The 26060-nt window shown below is 45.6% G+C and overlaps 1 protein-coding gene across 1 annotated transcript in view; it reads right to left on the bottom strand.

Annotated features, from left to right (window-relative positions):
* The window catches only part of LOC139390668 (slit homolog 3 protein-like), a 425054-nt gene that overhangs the window by 5497 nt on the left and 393497 nt on the right, over window positions 1-26060 (bottom strand). Inside the window, exon 32 of the mRNA XM_071137941.1 lies at window positions 24804-24934. Within this exon, the coding sequence (XP_070994042.1) occupies window positions 24804-24934 (131 nt within the window). The remainder of the gene's footprint in view (window positions 1-24803; window positions 24935-26060) is intronic.

Below are 26060 nucleotides of genomic sequence, written 5' to 3' on the forward strand. Positions count from 1 at the left end.
AGAGGGCCTCAACATGGAAGCCACACATACGCCCAGGTAGTGAGCGGGCAAACAGTCCCAACCCCCACTCTCACACTCGCCGAAGCCAATGGCATGTACCAGATGCTCAGCAGGCTCTGCTCACACTTACTGGCCTGAGGCCAAACCACGACCAACAACATTGGACACTCTATGGAACAAAAAGCCTTCACTATATTATCCTGGAATATCCAAGGCCTGAGGTCATCTGCCTTTGGCCTAAAGAGCAGAAACCCGGACTTCACCAAAGAAATCGGTAATACAGACATTGTCATCCTGCAAGAAACCTGGTATAGAGGAGACGGACCCACTGGTTGCCCTCTAGGTTACAGAGAGCTGGTAGTCCCATCCACCAAACTACCAGGTGTGAAACAGGGAAGGGCTAATTTGGTATAGAGCAGACCTAACTCACTCCATTAAATTAATCAAAACAGGAACATTTTACATTTGGCTAGAAATTCAAAAGGAAATTATCCTAACAGAGAAAAATGTCCTCCTGTGTGCTACCTATATCCCCCCACTAGAATCCCCATATTTTAATGAAGACAGCTTCTCCATCCTGGAGGGGGAAATCAATCATTTCCAGGCCCAGGGACATGTACTAGTCTGTGGCGACCTAAATGCCAGAACCGGACAAGAACCTGACACCCTAAGCACACAGGGGGACAAACACCTGCCTGGAGGTGACAGCATTCCCTCCCACATATGCCCCCCTAGGCACAACTATGACAACATAACCAACAAAAATGGGTCACAACTCCTGCAGCTCTGTCGCACGCTGTGTATGTACATAGTCAACGGTAGGCTTCGAGGGGACTCCTATGGTAGGTACACCTATAGCTCATCTCTTGGCAGTAGTACTGTAGACTACTTTATCACCGACCTCAACCCAGAGTCTCTCAGAGCGTTCACAGTCAGCCCACTGACACCCCTATCAGACCACAGCAAAATCACAGTCTACTTAAACAGAGCAATAATCAATCATGAGGCATCAAAGCCAAAGGAACTGAGTAACATTAAGAAATGCTATAGATGGAAGGAATGCAGTTTGGAAACCTACCAAAAAACAATTAGGCAACAACAAATTCAATCCCTTTTAGACAATTTCCTGGGTAAAACGTTCCGCTGTAATAGTGAAGGTGTAAACTTGGCAGTAGAAAATCTTAACAGTATATTTTACCTCTCAGCTTCCCTATCAAATCTAAAAATCTCAAATAGAAAACCGAAGAAAATTAACAATAATGACAAATGGTTTGATGAAGAATGCAAAAATCTAAGAAAGAAATTGAGAAACCTGTCCAACCAAAAACATAGAGACCCGGAAAACCTGAGTCTACGCCTTCACTATGGTGAATCACTAAAACAATACAGAAATACACTACGGAAAAAGAAGGAACAGCATGTCAGAAATCAGCTCAATGCAATGGAAGAATCCATAGACTCTAACCACTTCTGGGAAAATTGGAAAACACTAAACAAACAACAACAAGAAGAATTATCTATCCAAAATGGAGATGTATGGATAAACCACTTCTCCAATCTTTTTGGCTCTATAACAAAGAATAAAGAGCAAAAACATATACATGATCAAATACAGATCTTAGAATCATCTATTAAAGACTACCAGAACCCACTGGATTATCCAATTACATTGAATGAGTTACAGGACAAAATAAAAACCCTCCAACCCAAAAAGGCCTGTGGTGTTGATGGTATCCTCAATGAAATGATCAAATATACAGACAACAAATTCCAATTGGCTATACTAAAACTCTTTAACATCATACTTAGCTCTGGCATCTTACCCAATATTTGGAACCAAGGACTGATCACCCCAATCCACAAAAGTGGAGACAAATTTGACCCCAATAACTACCGTGGAATATGTGTCAACAGTAACCTTGGGAAAATCCTCTGCATTATTATTAACAGCAGACTCGTACATTTCCTCAATGAAAACAATGTACTGAGCAAATGTCAAATTGGCTTTTTACCAAATTACCGTACAACAGACCATGTATTCACCCTGCACACCCTAATTGACAACCAAACAAACCAAAACAAAGGAAAAGTCTTCTCATGCTTTGTTGATTTCAAAAAAGCCTTTGACTCAATCTGGCATGAGGGTCTGCTATACAAACTGATGGAAAGTGGTGTTGGGGGTAAAACATACGACATTATAAAATCCATGTACACAAACAACAAGTGTGCGGTTAAAATTGGCAAAAAACACACACATTTCTTCACACAGGGTCGTGGGGTTAGACAGGGATGCAGCTTAAGCCCCACCCTCTTCAACATATATATCAACGAATTGGCGCGGGCACTAGAAAAGTCTGCAGCACCCGGCCTCCCCCTGCTAGAATCCGAAGTCAAATGTCTGCTGTTTGCCGATGATCTGGTGCTTCTGTCACCAACCAAGGAGGGCCTACAGCAGCACCTAGATCTTATGCACAGATTCTGTCAGACCTGGGCCCTGACAGTAAATCTCAGTAAGACCAAAATAATGGTGTTCCAAAAAAGGTCCAGTCACCAGGACCACAAATACAAATTCAATCTAGACACTGTTGCCCTAGAGCACACAAAAAACTATACATACCTTGGCCTAAACATCAGCGCCACAGGTAACTTCCACAAAGCTGTGAACGATCTGAGAGACAAGGCAAGAAGGGCATTCTATGCCATCAAAAGAAACATAAATTTCAACATACCAATTAGGATTTGGCTAAAAATACTTGAATCAGTCATAGAGCCCATTGCCCTTTATGGTTGTGAGGTCTGGGGTCCGCTCACCAACCAAGACTTCACAAAATGGGACAAACACCAAATTGAGACTCTGCACGCAGAATTCTGCAAAAATATCCTCCGTGTACAACGTAGAACACCAAATAATGCATGCAGAGCAGAATTAGGCCGATACCCACTAATTATCAAAATCCAGAAAAGAGCCGTTAAATTCTACAACCACCTAAAAGGAAGTGATTCACAAACCTTCCATAACAAAGCCATCACCTACAGAGAGATGAACCTGGAGAAGAGTCCCCTAAGCAAGCTGGTTCTGGGGCTCTGTTCACAAACACAAACACACCCTACAGAGCCCCAGGACAACAGCACAATTAGACCCAACCAAATCATGAGAAAACAAAAAGATAATTACTTGACACATTGGAAAGAATTAACAAAAAAACAGAGCAAACTAGAATGCTATTTGGCCCTAAACAGAGAGTACACAGCGGCAGAATACCTGACCACTGTGACTGACCCAAAATTAAGGAAAGCTTTGACTATGTACAGACTCAGTGAGCATAGCCTTGCTATTGAGAAAGGCCGCCGTAGGCAGACATGGCTCTCAAGAGAAGACAGGCTATGTGCTCACTGCCCACAAAATGAGGTGGAAACTGAGCTGCACTTCCTAACCTCCTGCCCAATGTATGACCATATTAGAGAGACATATTTCCCTCAGATTACACAGATCCACAAAGAATTCGAAAACAAATCCAAATTTGAAAAACTCCCATATCTACTGGGTGAAATTCCACAGTGTGCCATCACAGCAGCAAGATTTGTGACCTGTTGCCACGAGAAAAGGGCAACCAGTGAAGAACACACACCATTGTAAATACAACCCATATTTATGCTTATTTATTTTATCTTGTGTCCTTTAACCATTTGTACATTGTTAAAACACTGTATATATATATATATATATATAATATGACATTTGTAATGTCTTTACTGTTTTGAAACCTCTGTATGTGTAATGTTTACTGTTAATTTTTGTTGTTTTTCACTTTATATTTTCACTTTGTATGTTGTCTACCTCACTTGCTTTGGCAATGTTAACACATGTTTCCCATGCCAATAAAGCCCTTGAATTGAATTGAATTGAATTGAATTGAGACACAGACAGAGAGAGAGACACAGACAGAGAGAGAGACACAGACAGAGAGAGAGACAGAGACAGAGACAGAGACAGAGACAGACAGACAGACAGACAGACAGACAGACAGACAGACAGACAGACAGACAGACAGACAGACAGACAGACAGTGAAAGAGAGAGAGATAGATAGAGACAGACAGAGACAGAAAGAGACAGAGAGAGACAAAGAGAGAGAGAGACAGAGATAGACAGAGACAGACAGAGACAGAGAGACAGAGAGAGAGAGAGAGAGACATTAGATACATTGTAGTAATATAGGAGTTCTTATAAACTCAGCAAAAAAAGAAACGTCCCTTTTTCAGGACCCTGTTCAAAGATAATTCGTAAAAGTCCAAATAACTTCACAGATCTTCATTGTAAAGGGTTTAAACACAGTTTCCTATGCTTGTTCAATGAACCATAAACAACTAATGAACATGCACCTGTGGAATAGTCGTTAAGACACTAACAGCTTACAGACGGTAGGCAATTAAGGTCACAGTGATGAAAACTTAGGACACTAAAGAGGCCTTTCTACCGACTCTGAAAAACACCAAAGGAAAGATGCCCAGGGTCCCTGCTCATCTGTGTGAACGTGCCATAGGCATGCTGCAAGGAGGCATGAGAACAGCAGATGTGGCCAGGGCAATAAATTGCAATGTCCGTACTGTGAGATGCCTTAGACAGCGCTACAGGGAGACAGGACAGACAGCTGATTGTCCTCGCAGTGGCAGACCACATGTAACAACACCTGTACATCCGAACATCACACCTGCGGGACACGTACAATATGGCAACAACAACTGCCTGAGTTATACCAGGAACACACAATCCCTCCATCAGAGCTCAGACTGTCCGCAATAGGCTGAGAGAGGCTGGACTGAGGGCTTGTAGGCCTGTTGTAAGGCAGGTCCTCACCAGACATCACCGGCAACAACGTTGCCTATGGGCACAAACCCACCTTCGCTGGACCAGACAGGACTGGAAAAAAGTGCTCTTCACTGACGAGTCGCGGTTTTGTCTCACCAGGGATGATGGTCGAATTCGCATTTATCTTCAAAGGAATGAGCGTTACACCGAGGCCTGTACTCTCTGGAGCGGGTTCGATTTGGAGGTGGAGGGTCAGTCATGGTCTGGGGCGGTGTGTCACAGTATCATCGGACTGAGCTTGTTGTCATTGTAGGCAATCTCAACACTGTGCGTTACAGGGAAGACATCCTCCTCCCTCATGTGGTACCCTTCCTGCAGGCTCATCCTGACATGACTCTCCAGCATGACAATGCCACCAGCCATACTGCTCGTTCTGTGCGTGAACTGGCAAATCTGAGTCCATGAGGACAGTACTATTTAAATGTTTTAAATGTTATTGTTCCCCAATAGCTGTCCCTCAACCATTCGCGACCCCAGCTGCAGTACTTAATGCAGCTGGTGGCCACACCAGATACTGATTGTTACTTTTGATTTTGACCCCCCCCCCCCTTTGTTCAGGGACACATTATTCCATTTCTGTTCGTCACATGTCTGTGGAACTTGTTCAGTTTATGTCTCAGTTGTTGAATCTTGTTATGTTCATACAAATATTTACACATAAGTTTGCTGAAAACGAATGCAGTTGACAGTGAGAGGACGTTTCTTTTTCTGCATGTCATGACTACACTCTGGCCCTGTGAACAATAGCAGCACTCTAGAAGTAGCCTCGTTGCGAACCAGACTTCCTTAATACAGGAAGGCGTGACAACGACATGATTTTGGAGGCATGGCAACGCGAGGCCAGTGTGTGTCCTCCGGAGAAAGATTGCCTTCCACACTACTCATGTTTGAACCATTTCAGGGCACTCTGTCTCATCACACTGAGCACCCACTCTCCAAACCAGAACACTTCTACTGGAATAGCAAACAATGATGCTGTTGGCTTCTGGCTGAGTCAGTATATTTTGTCCTGGGGGCACGTGAGTCCTTTTCACAATGATAATTGCTCCAGCTTCCATACTGACTCACTAGTTTACTGGCTGACTGCTGGGTACAGAACAGGCTGTACTGCCTCTGGGCCTGCCTAGTTACTGAGAGAGAGAGAGAGAGAGAGAGAGAGAGAGAGAGAGAGAGAGAGAGAGAGAGAGAGAGAGAGAGAGAGAGAAGAGAGAGAGAGAAGAAGAGAGAGAGAGAAAGAGAGAGAAGAGAGAAGAAGAGAGAGAGAGAGAAGAGAGAAGAAGAGAGAGAGAGAAGAGAGAGAGAGAGAAGAGAGAGAGAGAGAGAAGAGAAGAGAAGAGAAGAGAAAGAGAGAGAGAGAGAGAGAGAGAGAGAGAGAGAGAGAGAGAGAGAGAGAAAACCTTAAATGATAAAATATACAGACCACAAATTCCAATTGGCTATGCACACCCTAATTGACAAACAAACAAACCATAACAAATGCAAAGCATTCTCATGCTTTGTTGACTTCAAAAAAGCATTTGACTCAATTTGGCATGAGGGTCTGCTAAACAAATTGATGGAAAGTGGTGTTGGGGTAAAAACATACAACATTATACAAACCATGTACACAATCATGCACACAAAGTGTGCAGTACAAATTGGCAAAAAACACACGTTACAAATGGGCAAAAAACACACATTTCACATGGGGTGAGACAGGGAAGCCCCAACGAATTGGCGAGGGCACTGGAACAGTCCTGGTCTCAGCCTACTAGAATCTAAAGTCAAATGTGTACTGTTTGCTGATGATCTGGTGCTTCTGTCCCCAACCAAGGAGGGCCAACAGCAGGACCTAGATCTTCTGCACAGATTCTGTCAGACCTGGGCCCTGACAGTACATCTCAGTAAGACTAAAATAATGGTGTTACAAAAAAGGTCCAGTTGCCACGACCACAAATACAAATTCCATCTAGACACCGTTGCCCTAGAGCACACAAACAAACTATACATACCTCGGCCTAAACATCAGCGCCACAGGTAACTTCCACAAAGCTGTGAACGACCTGAGAGACAAGGCAAGGGCCTTCTATGCCATCAAAAGGAACATAAAACTTGACACCAATTAGGATCTGGCTAAAAATAATTTAATCAGTTACAGAACCCACTGCCCTTCATGATTGTGAGGTCTGGGGTCCGCTCACCAACCAAGAATTCACAAAATGGGGCAAATACCAAATTGAGACTACGCCTGCAGAATTCTGCCAAAATATCCTCAGTGTACAACGTAAAACACCAAATAATGCATGCAGAGCAGAATTAGGCCGATACCCACTAATGATCAAAATCCAGAAAAGAGCTGTTAAATTCTACAACCACCTAAAAAGAAGCGATTCCTAAACCTTCCATAACAAAGCCATCACCTACAGAGCGATGAACCCGGAGAAGAGCTGCTGGTTATGGGGCTCTGTTCACAAACACAAACACACCCCACAGACTCAGTGAGCATAGCCTTGCTATTGAGAAAGGCCGCTGAAGGCAGACCTGGCTCTCAAGAGAAGACAGGCAATGTGCATACTGCCCACAAAATGAGATGGAAACTGAGCTGCATTTCCTAACCTCCTGCCAAACGTATGACCATACTAGAGACACATATTTCCCTCAGATTACACAGGCCCACAAAGAATTAGAAAAAAAATCTAATTTTGATAAACTCGCATATCTATTGGGTGAAATACCAGTGTGCCATCACAGCAATACGATTTGTAACCGGTTGCCACAACAAAAGTGCCACCAGTGAAGAACAAACACCATTGTAAATATATCCTATATTTATGTTTATTTATTTTCCCTTTTGTACTTGAACTTTTTGCACATCATTACAACATTGTATATACAGTTGAAGTCAGACGTTTACATACACCTTAGGCAAATACATTTAAACTCAGTTTTTCACAATTCCTGAATTTTAATCCTAGTAAACATTCCCTGTCTTAGCTCAGTTAGGATCACCACTTTATTTTAAGAATGTGAAATGTCAGAATAATAGCAGAGAGAGTGATTTATTTCAGCTTTTGTTTCTTTCATCACATTCCCAGTGGATCTGAGGTTTACATACACTCAATTAGTACTTGGTAGCATTGCCTTTAAATGGTTTAACTTGGATAAAACGTTTCAGGTAGCCTTCCACAAGCTTCCCACAATAAGTAGGGTGAATTTGGCCCATTTCTCCTGACAGAGCTGGTGTGACTGAGTCAGGTTTGTAGGCCTCCTTGCTCGCACACACTTTCTCAGATCTTCCCACAAATTTTCTGTAGCATTAAGGTCAGGGCTTTGTGATGGCCACTCCAATACCTTGACTTTGTTGTCCTTAAGCCATCTTGCCACAACTTTGGAATTATGCTTGGGGTCATTATCCATTTGGAAGACCCATTTGCAACCAAGCTTTAACTTCCTCTGATGTCTTGAGATGTTGCTTCAATATATCCACAGAATTTTCCTACCTTATGATGCCATCTATTTTGTGAAGTGCACCTGTCCCTCCTGCAGCAAAGCACCCTGTCACGGCTGTTGAAGGAGGAGGACCAAGGTGCAGCGTGGTAAACATACATTTTACTTTATTTAAGAAATGACGCCGACAAACCAATAAACAATACAAAACAAACCGTGAAGCTTAAGGCTATGTGCCATCAAACAAAATGAACTTCCCACAAACACAGGTGGGAAAAAAGGGTACCTAAGTATGGTTCCCAATCAGAGACAACGATAGACAGCTGTCCCTGATTGAGAACCCTACCCGGCCAAAACATAGAAACACAGAACATAGAATGCCCACCTCAACTCACGCCCTGACCAAACCAAAATAGAGACATAAAAAGGATCTCTAAGGTCAGGGCATGACACACCCCCACAACATGATGCTGCCACCCCCGTACTTCACGGTTGGGATGATGTTCTTCGGCTTGCAAGTCCCCCCCCCTTTTCCTCCAAACATAACGATGGTCATTATGGCCAAACAGTTATATTTTTGTTTCATCAGACCAGAGGACATTTCTCCAAAAAGTACGATCTTTGTCCCCATGTGCAGTTGCAAACCGTAGTCTGGCTTTTTTTATGGCGGTTTTGGAGCAGTGGCTTCTTCCTTGCTGAGCGGCCTTTCAGGTTATGTTGATATAGGACTTGTTTTACTGTGGATATAGATACTTTTGTACCTGTTTCCTCCAGCATTGTCACAAGGTCCTTTGCTGTTGTTCTGGGATTGATACACACTTTTCGTGCCAAAGTACGTTCATCTCTAGGAGACAGAACGCGTCTCCTTCCTGAGCGGTATGACGGCTGCGTGGTCTCAGTGTTTATACTTCCGTACTCTTGTTTGTGCAGATGAACATGGTACCTTCAGGCGTTTGGAAATTGCTCCGAAGGATCTGAGGTCTTGGCTGATTTCTTTTAATTTTCCCATGATGTCAAGCAAAGAGGCACTGAGTTTGAAGGTAGGCATTGAAATACATCCACATCCATACTCCAACCTAAGTGTATGTAAACTTGATCTATTTCACTTGCTTTGGCAATGTAAACATGAGAGAGAGAGAGAATAAATAAATAAATAATATATTTGGTCTGGGTGGTGAAATTGAGTGCAGCTCAAAACTAGCTCTTTCTATCCTTACCGCTATTGGGTTGTGGTCTTATCCAAAAACAGCATGCCAATCAGGCAAGTTTAGCAAGGCTCTCCCCAACTGCAGCTCTCCTATTGGCTGATTGTTAAAAACGTTTGATTGACAGTTCCTACAGTGGTTCAATGACTGTATTATTACATTAACAGCCAGTAAAAAAATATCTTAAAATCATATTAATTAAAACATTTTACAAAAAATAATATATTTTTTCTTCTCAAAAGTAGTGCACTTATTAGCCTTTACTCATCCTGTATTAGAGCGGTCCGACACAGCTGAACCACACCCCCCGTCCCGTCACATCTGTGAAGTAATCACTGCATCATGTGTGGTTTGCATTATGGGCGTGTCATTTCATTCCAATCTGAAAACAGGCATTTTGCAGCCAACCAGTTTTTTTTTGTTACCTTGGCAAGTCAGTTAAGAACAAATTCTTATTTACAATGACGGCCTACTCCGGCCAAACCATAACCCGGACTACGCTGGGCCAATTGTGCGCCACCCTATGGGACTCCCCAATCACGACCGGTTGTGATACAGCCTGGAATCAAACCAGGGTCTGTAGTTACACCTCTAGCTGTGCCACTTGGGAGCCCGCTTCTGCTTCCATTTAATACATAAATACCACCATGGAAGTCTGGCTTTATTACACTTCAATGCCATTGTCACCCAGTGTCTCTGATTTTGACAGCCGTCATTCGTTGCTGGTAATCTGAAAGCCCACATGCACATCCTGGCTAAGGGGGTGTAGCAGGGAAAAGGGTTTGGGGAAGAAAATCGAGAGTTCCCATCTTGCTATGATACCATATGACCACAGAGGGGCAGCAGAGGTCCAGTCTAAAAAGGTGAACCGTGTAGCTCAACCCTCCGACCTTTGCCAATTTTGGGCTTTGTCTGTGTTTTGACAATCTGAAGTTTTCCAGAGGCAATATTTTTCGATGGTGATTTTGACAGCCGTCATTCGTTGCTGGTAATCTGAAAGCCCACATGCACATCCTGGCTAAGGGGGTGTAGCAGGGAAAAGGGTTTGGGGAAGAAAATCGAGAGTTCCCATCTTGCTATGATACCACATGACCACAGAGGGGCAGCAGAGGTCCAGTCTAAAAAGGTGAACCGTGTAGCTCAACCCTCCGACCTTTGCCAATTTTGGGCTTTGTCTGTGTTTTGACAATCTGAAGTTTTCCAGAGGCAATATTTTTCGATGGGGATGTGGTGTCTTTGATGTGTGCCCAGCCTGCGTATTAGCTTATACCAGCCCATTATGGAATTCAATAAAAGCGAACAGAAAGCTGTGGCAGATTTCAGCAGCACCCTGCAGGTCGACTGAGGGAACATAAAATACTCCATCTTCCTCTCTTTATCAAACCACATTTTAAATAACACAAACTTACTGTTTGCCTTTATCAGAGAAAGATATCTTGAACCAGCTACCCTGTAGACCCTATTTACATTTCAAAATGTAACTACCCAGCGCTGTCAATTGCTTACAATGTAGACTGGTTTAAATGTATGTTTTGCAGATAACCAACAAAGTTCCAAATTGCAGCTGTAAGGGAACCTAGATTTCCTTAGAAGCACACGGGCGAACTACAAGCTTGTTTAGTGTATGGGGTCTAAGGAATGGGTGGAGGGGGGGGGGGGGGTGTTGCCTGATAGCTCCTCCTCTAACAGTACTACCTAAACCATCTTAATGGCTGGGGCTAGCTAGGTCTAACAACAACTATCTAAACCATCATAATGGCTGGGGCTAGCTAGGTCTAACAGTACTATCTAAACCATCATAATAGCTGGGGCTAGCTAGGTCTAACAGTACTATCTAAACCATCATAATGGCTGGGGCTAGCTAGGTCTAACAGTACTATCTAAACCATCATAATGGCTGGGGCTAGCTAGGTCTAACAACAACTATCTAAACCATCTTAATGGCTGGGGCTAGCTAGGTCTAACAACAACTATCTAAAGCATCTTAATGGCTGGGGCTAGCTAGGTCTAACAACAACTATCTAAACCATCATAATGGCTGGGGCTAGCTAGGTCTAACAGTACTATCTAAACCATCATAATGGCTGGGGCTAGCTAGGTCTAACAACAACTATCTAAACCATCTTAATGGCTGGGGCTAGCTAGGTCTAACAGTACTATCTAAACCATCATAATGGCTGGGGCTAGCTAGGTCTAACAGTACTATCTAAACCATCATAATGGCTGGGGCTAGCTAGGTCTAACAGTACTACCTAAACCATCATAATGGCTGGGGCTAGCTAGGTCTAACAACAACTATCTAAACCATCATAATGGCTGGGGCTAGCTAGGTCTAACAGTACTATCTAAACCATCATAATGGCTGGGGCTAGCTAGGTCTAACAGTACTATCTAAACCATCATAATGGCTGGGGCTAGCTAGGTCTAACAACAACTATCTAAACCATCATAATGGCTGGGGCTAGCTAGGTCTAACAGTACTATCTAAACCATCATAACGGCTGGGGCTAGCTAGGTCTACCAGTACTATCTAAACCATCATAATGGCTGGGGCTAGCTAGGTCTAACAACAACTATCTAAACCATCATAATGGCTGGGGCTAGCTAGGTCTAACAGTACTATCTAAACCATCATAATGGCTGGGGCTAGCTAGGTCTAACAGTACTATCTAAACCATCATAATGGCTGGGGCTAGCTAGGTCTAACAACAACTATCTAAACCATCATAATGGCTGGGGCTAGCTAGGTCTAACAGTACTATCTAAACCATCATAATGGCTGTGGCTAGCTAGGTCTAACGGTACTATCTAAACCATCATAATGGCTGGGGCTAGCTAGGTCTAACAACAACTATCTAAACCATCATAATGGCTGGGGCTAGCTAGGTCTAACAGTACTATCTAAACCATCATAATGGCTGGGGCTAGCTAGGTCTAACAGTACTATCTAAACCATCATAATGGCTGGGGCTAGCTAGGTCTAACAGTACTACCTAAACCATCATAATGGCTGGGGCTAGCTAGGTCTAACGGTACTATCTAAACCATCATAATGGCTGGGGCTAGCTAGGTCTAACAGTACTATCTAAACCATCATAATGGCTGGGGCTAGCTAGGTCTAACAACAACTATCTAAACCATCATAATGGCTGGGGCTAGCTAGGTCTAACGGTACTATTTAAACCATCTTAATGGCTGGGGCTAGCTAGGTCTAACAACAACTATCTAAACCATCATAATGGCTGGGGCTAGCTAGGTCTAACAGTACTATCTAAACCATCATAATGGCTGGGGATAGCTAGGTTTAACAACAACTATCTAAACCATCATAATGGCTGGGGCTAGCTAGGTCTAACAGTACTATCTAAACCATCATAATGGCTGGGGATAGCTAGGTTTAACAACAACTATCTAAACCATCATAATGGCTGGGGCTAGCTAGGTCTAACAGTACTATCTAAACCATCATAATGGCTGGGGCTAGCTAGGTCTAACAACAACTATCTAAACCATCATAATGGCTGGGGCTAGCTAGGTCTAACAGTACTATCTAAACCATCATAACGGCTGGGGCTAGCTAGGTCTAACAGTACTATCTAAACCATCATAATGGCTGGGGCTAGCTAGGTCTAACAACAACTATCTAAACCATCTTAATGGCTGGGGCTAGCTAGGTCTAACAGTACTATCTAAACCATCATAATGGCTGGGGCTAGCTAGGTCTAACAACAACTATCTAAACCATCATAATGGCTGGGGCTAGCTAGGTCTAACGGTACTATCTAAACCATCATAATGGCTGGGGCTAGCTAGGTCTAACAGTACTATCTAAACCATCATAATGGCTGGGGCTAGCTAGGTCTAACAACAACTATCTAAACCATGATAATGGCTGGGGCTAGCTAGGTCTAACAACAACTATCTAAACCATCATAATGGCTGGGGCTAGCTAGGTCTAACGGTACTATCTAAACCATCATAATGGCTGGGGCTAGCTAGGTCTAACGGTACTATCTAAACCATCTTAATGGCTGGGGCTAGCTAGGTCTAACAACAACTATCTAAACCATCATAATGGCTGGGGCTAGCTAGGTCTAACAACAACTATCTAAACCATCATAATGGCTGGGGCTAGCTAGGTCTAACAACAACTATCTAAACCATCATAATGGCTGGGGCTAGCTAGGTCTAACAGTACTATCTAAACCATCATAATGGCTGGGGCTAGCTAGGTCTAACAACAACTATCTAAACCATCATAATGGCTGGGGCTAGCTAGGTCTAACAACAACTATCTAAACCATCATAATGGCTGGGGCTAGCTAGGTCTAACAGTACTACCTAAACCATCATAATGGCTGGGGCTAGCTAGGTCTAACAACAACTATCTAAACCATCATAATGGCTGGGGCTAGCTAGGTCTAACAGTACTATCTAAACCATCATAATGGCTGGGGCTAGCTAGGTCTAACAGTACTATCTAAACCATCATAATGGCTGGGGATAGCTAGGTTTAACAACAACTATCTAAACCATCGTAATGGCTGGGGCTAGCTAGGTCTAACAGTACTATCTAAACCATCATAATGGCTGGGGCTAGCTAGGTCTAACAACAACTATCTAAACCATCATAATGGCTGGGGCTAGCTAGGTCTAACAACAACTATCTAAACCATCATAATGGCTGGGGCTAGCTAGGTCTAACAACAACTATCTAAACCATCATAATGGCTGGGGCTAACTAGGTCTAACAACAACTATCTAAAGTATCTTAATGGCTGTTCTATCTGGATCTGTTCTGTCTGGGTCTGTTCTATCTCGATCTGTTCTGTCTGGATCTGTTCTGTCTGGATCTGTTCTGTCTAGATCTGTTCTATCTGGATCTGTTCTGTCTGGGTCTATCTGGATCTGTTCTGTCTGGATCTGTTCTGTCTAGATCTGTTCTGTCTGGATCTGTTCTGTCTGGGTCTATCTGGATCTGTTCTGTCTGGGTCTATCTTGATCTGTTCTGTCTGGATCTGTTCTGTCTGGGTCTGTTCTGTCTGGGCCCATCTGGATCTGTTCTGTCTGGGTCTGTTCTGTCTGGGTCTATTCTGTCTGGATCTGGTCTATCTGGATCTGTTCTGTCTGGGTCTGTCTAGATCTGTTCTGCCTGAATCTGTTCTGTCTGGGTCTATCTTGATCTGTTCTGTCTGGGTCTATCTTGATCTGTTCTGTCTGGGTCTATCTGGATCTGTTCTGTCTGGGTCTATCTTGATCTGTTCTGTCTGGGCCCATCTGGATCTGTTCTGTCTGGGTCTGTTCTGTCTGGATCTGTTCTGTCTGTGTCTGTCTAGATCTGTTCTGTCTGGATCTGTTCTGTCTGGGTCTGTTCTGTCTGGGCCCATCTGGATCTGTTCTGTCTGGGTCTGTTCTGTCTGGGTCTGTTCTGTCTGGGTCTATCTGGATCTGTTCTGTCTGGGGCTATCTGTCTGGGTCTATCTGGATCTGTACTGTCTGGATCTGTTCTGTCTGGGTCTGTTCTGTCTGGATCTGTTCTGTCTGGGTCTATCTGGATCTGTTCTGTCTGGGTCTATCTGGATCTGTTCTGTCTGGATCTGTTCTGTCTGGGTCTATCTGGATCTGTTCTGTCTGGGTCTATCTGGATCTGTTCTGTCTGGGTCTATCTGGATCTGTTCTGTCTGAATCTGTTCTGTCTGGATCTGTTCTGTCTGGGTCTATCTGGATCTGTTCTGACTGAATCTGTACTGTCTGGATCTGTTCTGTCTGGGTCTGTTCTGTCTGGGTCTGTTCTGTCTGGGCCCATCTGGATCTTACATTGCCAAGGCAAGTGAAATAGATAATAAACAAAAGTGAAATAAACAATAACAAATGAACAGTTAACATTACACTCACATGTCATATTATGTCTGTATACAGCATTGTAATGATGTGCAAATAGTTAAAGTATAAAAGGGCAAATAAATAAACATAAATATAGGTTATATTTACAATGGCGTTTGTTCTTCACTGGTTGCCCTTTTGTTGTGGCAACAGGTCACAAATCTTACTGCTGTGATGACACACTGTGATATTTCACCCAGTAGATATGGGAGTTTATCAAAATTGGATTTATTTTCATATTCTTTGTGGGTCTGTGTAATCTGAGGGAAATATGTATCTCTAATATGGTCATACATTTGGCAGTAGGTTAGGAAGTGCAGCTCAGTTTCCACCTCATTTTGTGGGCAGTGAGCACATAGCCTGTCTTCTCTTGAGAGCCAGGTCTGCCTTCAGCAGCCTTTCTCAATAGCAAGGCTATGATCACTGAGTTTGTGCATTGTCAAAGATTTCCTTAATTTTAGGTCAATCACAGTGGTCAGGTATTCTGCCACAGTGATCAGGTATTCTGCCACAGTGATCAGGCATTCTGCCACTGTGGTCAGGTATTCTGCCACTGTGATCAGGTATTCTGCCACTGTGGTCAGGTATTCTGCCACTGTGTACTCTCTGTGTAGGTCCAAATAGCATTCTAGTTTGCTCTGTTTTTTTGTTAATTCTTTCCAATGTGTCAAGTAATTATCTTTTAATTTTCTCATAATTTGGTTGGGTCTAATTGTGTTGCTGTCCTGGGGCTCTATGGGGTGTGTTTGTGTTTGTGAACAGAGCCCCAGGACCAGCTTACTTAGGGGACTCTTCTTCAGGTTCATCTCTCTGTAGGTGCTGGCTTTGTTATGGAAGGTTTGGGAATTGTTTCATTTTAGGTGGTTGTAGAATTTAACGTCTCTTTTCTGGATTTTAATAATTAGTGGGGATCGGCCTAATTCTGCTCTGCATGCATTATTTGGTGTTTTACCTTGTACACTGAGGATATTTTGGCATAATTCTGCATGCAGAGTCTCAATTTGTTGTTTGTCCCATTTTGTGAATTCTTGGTTGGTGAGCGGACCCCAGACCTCATAACCATAAAGGGCAATGGGTTCTATAACTGATTCAATTATTTTTAGCCAGATCCTAATTGGTATGTCAAATGTTATGTTCCTTTTGTGGCATAGAAGGCCCTTCTTGCCTTGTCTCTCAGATCGGTCACAGCTTTGTGGAAGTTACCTGTGGTGCTGATGTTAAAATGCAGAGATATGTATAGATGTTTGTGTGCTCTAGGGCAACGGTATCTAGATGGAATTTGTATTTGTGGTCCTGGCAACTGGACCTTTTTTGTAACACCATTATTTTAGTCTTACTGAGATTTACTGTCGGACCAGTTCTGACAGAATCTGTGCAGAAGATCTAGGTGCTGCTGTAGGCCCTCCTTGGTTGGGGACAGAGGCACCAGATCATCAGCAAACAGTAGACTGACTTCAGATTCTAGTAGGGTGAGGCCGGGAGCTGCAGCCCACAGCCCGTGGAAATGAATGTGTGTTTTTTGCCAACTTTAACTGCACACTTGTGGTTTGTGTACATGGATTTTATAATGTTGTTTTAAATTTAGCCAATTGGAAATTGTGGTCTGTATATTTGATCATTTCATTGAGGATTGTATTTTGTCCTGTAGTTCATTCAATGTGAATGAAGAATCCAGTGGGTTCTGGTAGTCTTTAATAGTTGATTCTAAGATTTGTATTTGATCATGTATATGTTTTTGCTGTTTGTTCTTTGTTATAGAGCCAAAAATATTGGAGAAGTGGTTTATCCATACATCTCTGTTTTGGATAGATAACTCTTCGTGTTGTTGTTTGTTTAGAGTTTTTCAAATTTCTATGGATTCTTCAATTACAGTGAGCTGATTTCTGACGTGCTGTTCTGTCTTTTTCTGTAGTGTATTTCTACCAGTCTCTCTCTCTCTCTCTCTACCTCTCTACCAGTCTCTATCTCTCTCTCTACCAGTCTCTCTCTCTCTCTCTCTCTCTCTACCTCTCTACCAGTCTCTATCTCTCTCTCTCTCTCTACCAGTCTCTCTATCTCTCTCTCTCTCTCTCTACCAGTCTCTCTATCTCTCTCTCTCTACCAGTCTCTCTCTCTCTCTCTCTCTACCTCTCTACCAGTCTCTCTCTCTCTCTCTCTCTACCAGTCTCTCTCTCTGTCTCTCTCTCTACCAGTCTCTCTATATCTCTCTCTCTCTACCAGTTTCTCTCTCTGTCTCTTTCTCTACCAGTCTCTCTCTCTACCTCTCTACCAGGCTCTATCTCTCTCTCTACCAGTCTCTCTCTCTCTCTACCTCTCTACCAGTGTCTATCTCTCTCTCTACCAGTCTCTCTCTCTCTCTCTCTCTCTCTCTCTCTCTCTCTACCAGTCTCTCTCTCTGTCTCTCTCTCTACCAGTCTCTCTATCTCTCTCTCTCTCTACCAGTTTCTCTCTCTGTCTCTTTCTCTACCAGTCTCTCTCTCTCTCTCTCTCTCTCTCTCTCTCTCTCTACCAGCCTCTCTCTCTCTACCAGTCTCTCTCTCTCTCTCTACCAGTCTCTCTCTCTACCAGTCTCTCTCTCTCAATCTCTCTCTCTCTCTCTCTCTACCAGTCTCTCTCTCTCTCTACCAGTCTCTCTCTCTACCAGTCTCTCTCTCTCTCTCGCTCTCTCTACCAGTCTCTCTCTCTACCAGTCTCTCTCTCTCTCTCTCTCTACCAGTCTCTCTCTCTCTCTCTCTCTCTCTCTACCAGTCTCTCTCTCTCTCTACCAGTCTCTCTCTCTCTCGCTACCAGTCTCTCTCTCTACCAGTCTCTCTCTCTCTCAATCTCTCTCTCTCTCTCTCTCTCTACCAGTCTCTCTCTCTCTCTCTACCAGTCTCTCTATCTCTCTCTCTCTCTCTCTCTCTCTCTACCAGTCTCTCTCTCTCTCTCTCTCTCTACAAGTCTCTTTCTCTCTCTCTCTCTCTCTCTCTCTCTCTCTCTCTCTCTCTCTCTCTCTCTACCAGTCTCCCTCTCTCTCTCTACCAGTCTCTCTCTCTCTCTCTCTCTCTCTCTCTCTCTCTCTCTGTCTCTATCAGTCTCTCTCTCTCTCTCTACTAGTCTCTCTCTCTCTCTACTAGTCTCTCTCTCTCTCTACTAGTCTCTCTCTCTCTCTATCAGTCTCTCTCTCTCTACTAGTCTCACTCTCTCTCTCTACCAGTCTCTCTCTCTCTCTCTCTCTCTCTCTCTCTCTCTACCAGTCTCTCTCTCTCTCTCTCTCTCTCTCTCTCTCTCTCTCTCTCTCTCTCTCTCTCTCTCTCTCTCTCTCTCTCTCTCTCTCTCTCTCTCTCTCTCTCTCTCTCTCTCTCTCTCTCTCTCTCTCTCTCTCTCTCTCTACCAGTTTCTCTCTATACCAGTCTCTCTATCTCTCTCCCTCTCTCTCTCTCTACCAGTCTCTCTCTCTACCAGTCTCTCTCTCTCTCTCTCTCTCTACAAGTCTCTTTCTCTCTCTCTCTCTCTCTCTCTCTCTCTCTCTCTCTCTCTCTCTACCAGTCTCCCTCTCTCTCTCTACCAGTCTCTCTCTCTCTCTCTCTCTCTCTCTCTGTCTCTATCAGTCTCTCTCTCTCTCTCTACTAGTCTCTCTCTCTCTCTACTAGTCTCTCTCTCTCTCTACTAGTCTCTCTCTCTCTCTATCAGTCTCTCTCTCTCTCTACTAGTCTCACTCTCTCTCTCTACCAGTCTCTCTCTCTCTCTCTCTCTCTCTCTCTCTCTCTCTCTCTCTCTCTCTCTCTACCAGTTTCTCTCTCTCTACCAGTGGCCCACTTTGTTCACAAGCTGCCTGTCCTCTTCTCTCTCCACCTTTCCTCTGTGACTCAGCTCCACTCAGCTCTAACATGGCATTCGGCTCACAAAGAGACATCTTGTGCAGACGCTGAGTGGAGCAGAGAAGACAAAGAGAAGAGAGAGAGACACTTTGACCCCCTCTATAGGCTCTTCTCCATTGCTCTAAATCACAGTGACATGGCAGGCAATGACTGGTTTCTGAAGGGTACCTACCAATACAAATAGTGTAGGCGTGGCAATGGATGGCTGAACCTAGAAAGAGTGGGAGGGAATTGGGTAAAGATTGAAACGCTCTCGGTCAATCTTCTGTGATGTTTCTATGCTCCCATCAAATCCTCTCTAACCTTCTCTCCTCCTGTAACACTCTTGGTCAATCTTCTGTAATGTTTCTATGCTCCCCATCAAACCCTCTCTAACCTTCTCTCCTCCTGTAACACTCTTGGTCAATCTTCTGTGATGTTTCTATGCTCCCATCAAACCCTCTCTAACATTCTCTCCTCCTGTAACACTCTCGGTCAATCTTCTGTAATGTTTCTATGCTCCCCATCAAACCCTCTCTAACCTTCTCTCCTCCTGTAACACTCTTGGTCAATCTTCTGTGATGTTTCTATGCTCCCCATCAAACCCTCTCTAACCTTCTCTCCTCCTGTAACACTCTCGGTCAATCTTCTGTGATGTTTCTATGCTCCCCATCAAACCCTCTCTAACCTTCTCTCCTCCTGTAACACTCTCGGTCAATCTTCTGTGATGTTTCTATGCTCCCATCAAACCCTCTCTAACCTTCTCTCCTCCTGTAACACTCTCGGTCAATCTTCTGTGATGTTTCTATGCCCCTTCCCCTTTTCCTCTCCCTCCATCTCTTGAATAATGTCAGACGAGTTCCCTTAAACTAATAGAGGGATTACTGTGGCATTTGGTAAAGGGCAGGACATGAACACAGTGAGGACCCAGGCATTCATCTGATAGTAATGAGGCCTCTACCCTGCTACCTCCTCCTCTCCCTCCCTATTCTCTCCAGATCAGGTCTGGACAGATGAGTGGTTCACCCCCCACCTTTCCATCACTTGACCAGCACACCCTCATCCACTCTCATTTCTCCTTCCTGTTTTTCTCACCGCTCTCTCCTCTCCCCTCTCACCAGCAGCCCTTCATTCCCACGTGAACTCCTCTCCTCCCTCATCTCTTCTCATCTTCTCCTAGCTGTGCTCTCTCCTGTTTCCTCTCTCCTGTCTACCTTCTCCAGTCTCCTCCCTCCTCTTTTCTGTCTCCTCCCATCTTCTGTCTACATTTTCCTGTCTCCTCTCTATCTCCTGTCTCTTGTCTATCTCCTGTCTCCTGTCTACATTCTCCTGTCTATCTCCTGTCTCTTGTCTACATTCTCCTGTCTATCTCCTGTCTCCTCTCTATCTCATGTCTCCTCTATATCTCCTGTCTCTTGTCTATCTCCTGTCTCCTCTCTATCTCATGTCTCCTCTATATCTCCTGTCTCCTCTATATCTCCTGTCTCCTCTATATCTCCTGTCTATCTCCTGTCTCCTCTATATCTCCTGTCTATCTCATGTCTCCTCTATATCTCCTGTCTATCTCCTGTCTCCTGTCTATCTCCTGTCTATCTCCTGTCTCCTCTCTATCTCCTGTCTCCTCTCTATCTCCTGTCTCTTGTCTATCTCCTGTCTCCCGTCTCTTGTCTATCTCCTGTCTATCTCCTGTCTCGTGTCTACATTCTCCTGTCTCCTGTCTATCTCCTCTCTATCTCCTGTCTCCTCTATATCTCCTGTCTCCTGTCTATCTCCTGTCTCCTCTATATCTCCTGTCTCTTGTCTATCTCCTGTCTATCTCCTTTCTCCTTTCTCCTCTCTATTTCCTGCCTCCTGTCTCCTCTCTATCTCCTCTCTATCTCCTGTCTCCTCTCTATCTCATATCTCCTCTCTATCTCCTGTCTATCTCCTGTCTCCTCTCTATCTCCTGCCTCCTGTCTACATTCTCCTGTCTCCTCTCTATCTCCTCTCTATCTCCTGTCTCCTCTCTATCTCCTGTCTCCTCTCTGTATCCTGTCTCCTCTCTATCTCCTGTCTCCTCTATATCTCCTGTCTATCTCATGTCTCCTCTATATCTCCTGTCTATCTCCTGTCTCCTGTCTATCTCCTGTCTATCTCCTGTCTCCTCTCTATCTCCTGTCTCCTCTCTATCTCCTGTCTCTTGTCTATCTCCTGTCTCCTGTCTATCTCCTGTCTCTTGTCTATCTCCTGTCTCTTGTCTACATTCTCCTGTCTCCTGTCTATCTCCTCTCTATCTCCTGTCTCCTCTATATCTCCTGTCTCCTGTCTATCTCCTGTCTCCTCTCTATCTCCTGTCTCCTCTCTATCTCCTGTCTCCTCTCTCCAGATGTTAAAGGTTAATTCCGCCACTTTCAACCTCCTATTCATTATCTCCAGCACCATACCAGTGTCTACATATACTCTCCTTTCTCCTCTCTCCTCTCTATTTCCTGCCTCCTGTCTCCTCTCTATCTCCTCTCTATCTCCTGTCTCCTCTCTATCTCATATCTCCTCTCTATCTCCTGTCTATCTCCTGTCTCCTCTCTATCTCCTGCCTCCTGTCTACATTCTCCTGTCTCCTCTCTATCTTCTCTCTATCTCCTGTCTCCTCTCTATCTCCTGTCTCCTCTCTATCTCCTGTCTCCTCTCTATCTCCTGTCTCCTCTATATCTCCTGTCTCCTCTCTATCTCCTGTCTCCTCTCTATCTCCTGTCTCCTCTCTATCTCCTGCCTCCTCTCTATCTCCTGTCTCCTCTCTCCAGATGTTAAAGGTTAATTCCGCCACTTTCAACCTCCTATTCATTATCTCCAGCACCATACCAGTGTCTACATATACTCAGATACCAAAATATTAAAAATCAAAATACACCTTCCTAATATTGAATTGCACCCTTCACTTTTGCTCTCAGCCTCGATTCATCGGGGCATGGACTCTAAAGTGTCGAAAGCAGAGAGAGAAAGCGAGAGAGAGCGAGAGGGACAGAGAGAGATAGAGAGGGAGGGACAGAGAGAGACAGAGAGAGACGAAGAGACAGAGAGAGAGGGAGAGATAGAGAGAGAGACACAGACACAGAGGGAGAGGGAGGGAGAGACATAGAGAGAGACACACAGACAGAGAGAGAGAGAGAGAGTCACACACAGACACAGAGGGAGTGGGAGAGAGAGGGAGAGAGAGAGAGAGACCTGTTGCCACGAGAAAAGGGCAACCAGTGAAGAACAAACACCATTGTAAATACAACCCATATTTATGATAATTTATTTTCTCTTGTATACCTTAACCATTTGTACATTGTTAAAACACTGTATATATATAATATGACATTTGTAATGTCTTTATTGTTTTGAAACTTCTGTATGTGTAATGTTTACTGTTAATTTTAATTGTTTATTTCACTTTATATATTCACTTTATATATTATCTACCTCACTTGCTTTGGCAATGTTAACACGTTTCCCATGCCAATAAAACCCTTGAATTGAATTGAATTGAGAGACACAGAGAGAGAGAGAGAGAGAGAGAGAGAGTCACACACAGACACAGGGGGAGAGGGAGAGAGGAAGCCAGAGTTCCCACCACACAGCTGGCTCCCCTCCCATGGATATGAGAAGGAGGGAGTCAGGGCAGATGGTGCCCAACTGTCTCTACGGCTACCAACCAGACTACGGCTCTGCTTCATGTCACACAGACGGATTGATCACACTGGAGACTGGCACATTATTCTACAACATATACACTGAGTATACCAAACATTAAGAACACCCTCCTAATATTCAGTGCACCCCCCCCCCTTCTGCCCTCAGAACAGCCTCAATTCATCAGGACATGGACTCTACAAGGTGTAAAAAGCATTCCACAGGAATTCTGGCCCATGTTGACTACAATGCTTCCCACAATGCTTCCTTTGGCTGGTGGACCATTCTTGATACACACGGGAAACTGTTGAGCATTAAAAACCCAGCAGCATTGCAGTTCTTGACACAACCCAGTGCACCTGGCACCTGGCACCACCTGGCACCTACATAACCCATTAAATATTTTGTCTTGCTCATTCACCCTCTGAGTGGCATACTCTGGCACCAATCCTGCCCCGCTCCCGCCCTGCTCCTACCCCGCTCCCGCCCTGCTCCCACCCTGCTCCCACCCCGCTCCCTCCCTGCTCCTCCACCTACTCCCGGCCCCTCCTGCCCCAGTCCCGCCCTGCTCCCGGCCTTTCCTGCCCTGCTCCCGGCCTCTCCTGCCCCACTCCCACCCTGCTCCCACCCCGCTCCCGGCCCCTCCTGCACCACCCCTGCCCTGCTTCCGCCCTGCTCCCACCCCGCTTCCGCCCTGCTCCCACCCTGCTCCCGGCCTCTCCTGCCCCACTCCCAAACTGCTCCCACCCCGCTCCCGGCCCCTCCTGCACCACCCCTGCCCTGCTCCCACCCCGCTCCCGGCCCCTCCGGCCCCACTCCTGCCCTGCTCCCACCCTGCTCCCGGCCCCTCCGGCCCCACTCCCGCCCTGCTCCCGGCCCCTCCGGCCCCACTCCCGCCCTGCTCCCACCCCGCTCCCGGCCCCTCCTGCCCGGCTCCCACCCCGCTCCCGGCCCCTCCTGCCCCACTCCCGCCCTGCTCCCGGCCCCTCCTGCCCCACTCCCACCCTGCTCCCACCCCGCTCCCGGCCCCTCCGGCCCCACTCCCGCCCTGCTCCCACCCCGCTCCCGGCCCCTCCTGCCCCACTCCCGCCCTGCTCCCGGCCCCTCCTGCCCCACTCCCACCCTGCTCCCACCCCGCTCCCGGCCCCTCCCGCCCTACTCCTGGCCCCTCCCACCCTGCTCCCGGCCCCTCTGGCACCACTCCCGCCCTGCTCCCGGCCCCTCCTGCCCCACTCCCACCCTGCTCCCACCCCGCTCCCGGCCCCTCCAGCCCTACTCCCGGCCCCTCCAGCCCTACTCCCGGCCCCTCCAGCCCTACTCCCGGCCCCTCCAGCCCTACTCCCGGCCCCTCCAGCCCTACTCCCGGCCCCTCCAGCCCTGCTCCCGGCCCCTCCAGCCCTACTCCCGGCCCCTCCAGCCCTACTCCCGGCCCCTCCAGCCCTGCTCCCGGCCCCTCCAGCCCTGCTCCCGGCCCCTCCAGCCCTACTCCCGGCCCCTCCAGCCCTACTCCCGACCCCTCCAGCCCTACTCCCGGCCCCTCCAGCCCTACTCCCGGCCCCTCCAGCCCTACTCCCGGCCCCTCCAGCCCTACTCCCGGCCCCTCTGGCACCACTCCTGCCCTGCTTCCACCCCGCTCCCGGGGTGGAAGCCATGACGCATCAGACAGACTTGGGCTGGGGTTGGAGCTGAGGGAGGATCAAGTGAATATGATTTCAAATCACCCTCTCTCCCCTGCTCTGTTATGGCTGACTGGTTCAAATTACAGCCACTCTCCTTCCCCATCCTCACAAGTCCCAAGGAGTGCTATGGCTGATATAACCCCTAGTGCAACACTAACTAGATTCCCAGAGTTCCCCTGATGACCCCTCCACTGTTTTCTCACCTCCATTACCCCATTATAATGTTGTTTAATCTGTGTGTGTGTGCTGACCTGTAGACAGTGGTCAGCGGGTAGTTAGCGATGTCGTAGATGATGCGTATGTGTCCCTGGTACAGCTCCAGGGCTAGAGGATCATGGTCCTCCTTGTAGAGCAGGATACCGTTGTCCTTATCTGTAGCCACCTAGAGAGAGAGAGAGAGAGAGAGAGAGAGAGAGAGAGAGAGAGAGAGAGAGAGAGAGAGAGAGAGAGAGAGAGAGAGAGAGAGAGAGAGAGAGAGAGAGATAGAGAGAGAGAGAGAGAGAGAGAGAGACAGTAATGTTGACAAACAGCTCCATACTTTTATAACTTAACTAAATTAGCAACAAATATATAGGTATCAAATTGTACAGTTGAAGATCAACACTGGAGGAAAAGATTGACAGAGTGTGAGTTAAAATACCATCTTAATCGTGCTAACTAAATTCAGATTTGTTCGCTAGCTTACTAGCTAGCTCCAACTGTTTACTTGTGTTAACCTTAGCAACATGGCCACTGAGGCAGTGCTAGCAGCAGCAGCAGAGACTAAGAGACTTTCCCCCCCTTTTTGAATTTCCAGCAGAAATCAAATCTGAGAAGGGAAGAATCAATTTGGAACACAGGATTCAGATGGAGAACCCGGAAACTTTGTTTGCCGACTGCTCACACAACAGGACTGTTACAAACCTGTTATTTTACACTAACGTGACCAGATTTCTGAAATGAAAACCGGGGACATTTCCAGTTCGGCAGTCAATATACAGTGCCTTGCGAAAGTATTCGGCCCCCTTGAACTTTGCGACCTTTTGCCACATTTCAGGCTTCAAACATAAAGATATAAAACTGTATTTTGTTGTGAAGAATCAACAACAAGTGGGACACAATCATGAAGTGGAACGACATTTATTGGATATTTCAAACTTTTTTAACAAATCAAAAACTGAAAAATTGGGCTTGCACTTGCTAGCTAATTTGTCCTATTTAGCTAGCTTGCTGTTGCTAGCTAATTTGTCCTGGGATTGAGTTGTTATTTTACCTGATATGCACAAGTTTCTCTACTCTGACTAATCCACACATAAAACGGCCAACCAAATCGTTTCTAATCATGTCTCCTCCTTCCAGGCTTTTTCATCGTTGAACTTATATGGTGATTAGCATCTAAACTTTCATAGTACTACCGGCAAAACAGTTCGTCTTTCAATCACCCACGTGGGTATAACCAATGAGGAGATGGCAAGTGCTTCTATAAACCAATGAGGAGATGGGAGAGGCAGGACTTTCAGCGCGATCTG

Source organism: Oncorhynchus clarkii, chromosome 31, assembly GCF_045791955.1.
Source record: "Oncorhynchus clarkii lewisi isolate Uvic-CL-2024 chromosome 31, UVic_Ocla_1.0, whole genome shotgun sequence".
In the NCBI taxonomy this organism is placed as follows: domain Eukaryota; kingdom Metazoa; phylum Chordata; class Actinopteri; order Salmoniformes; family Salmonidae; genus Oncorhynchus; species Oncorhynchus clarkii.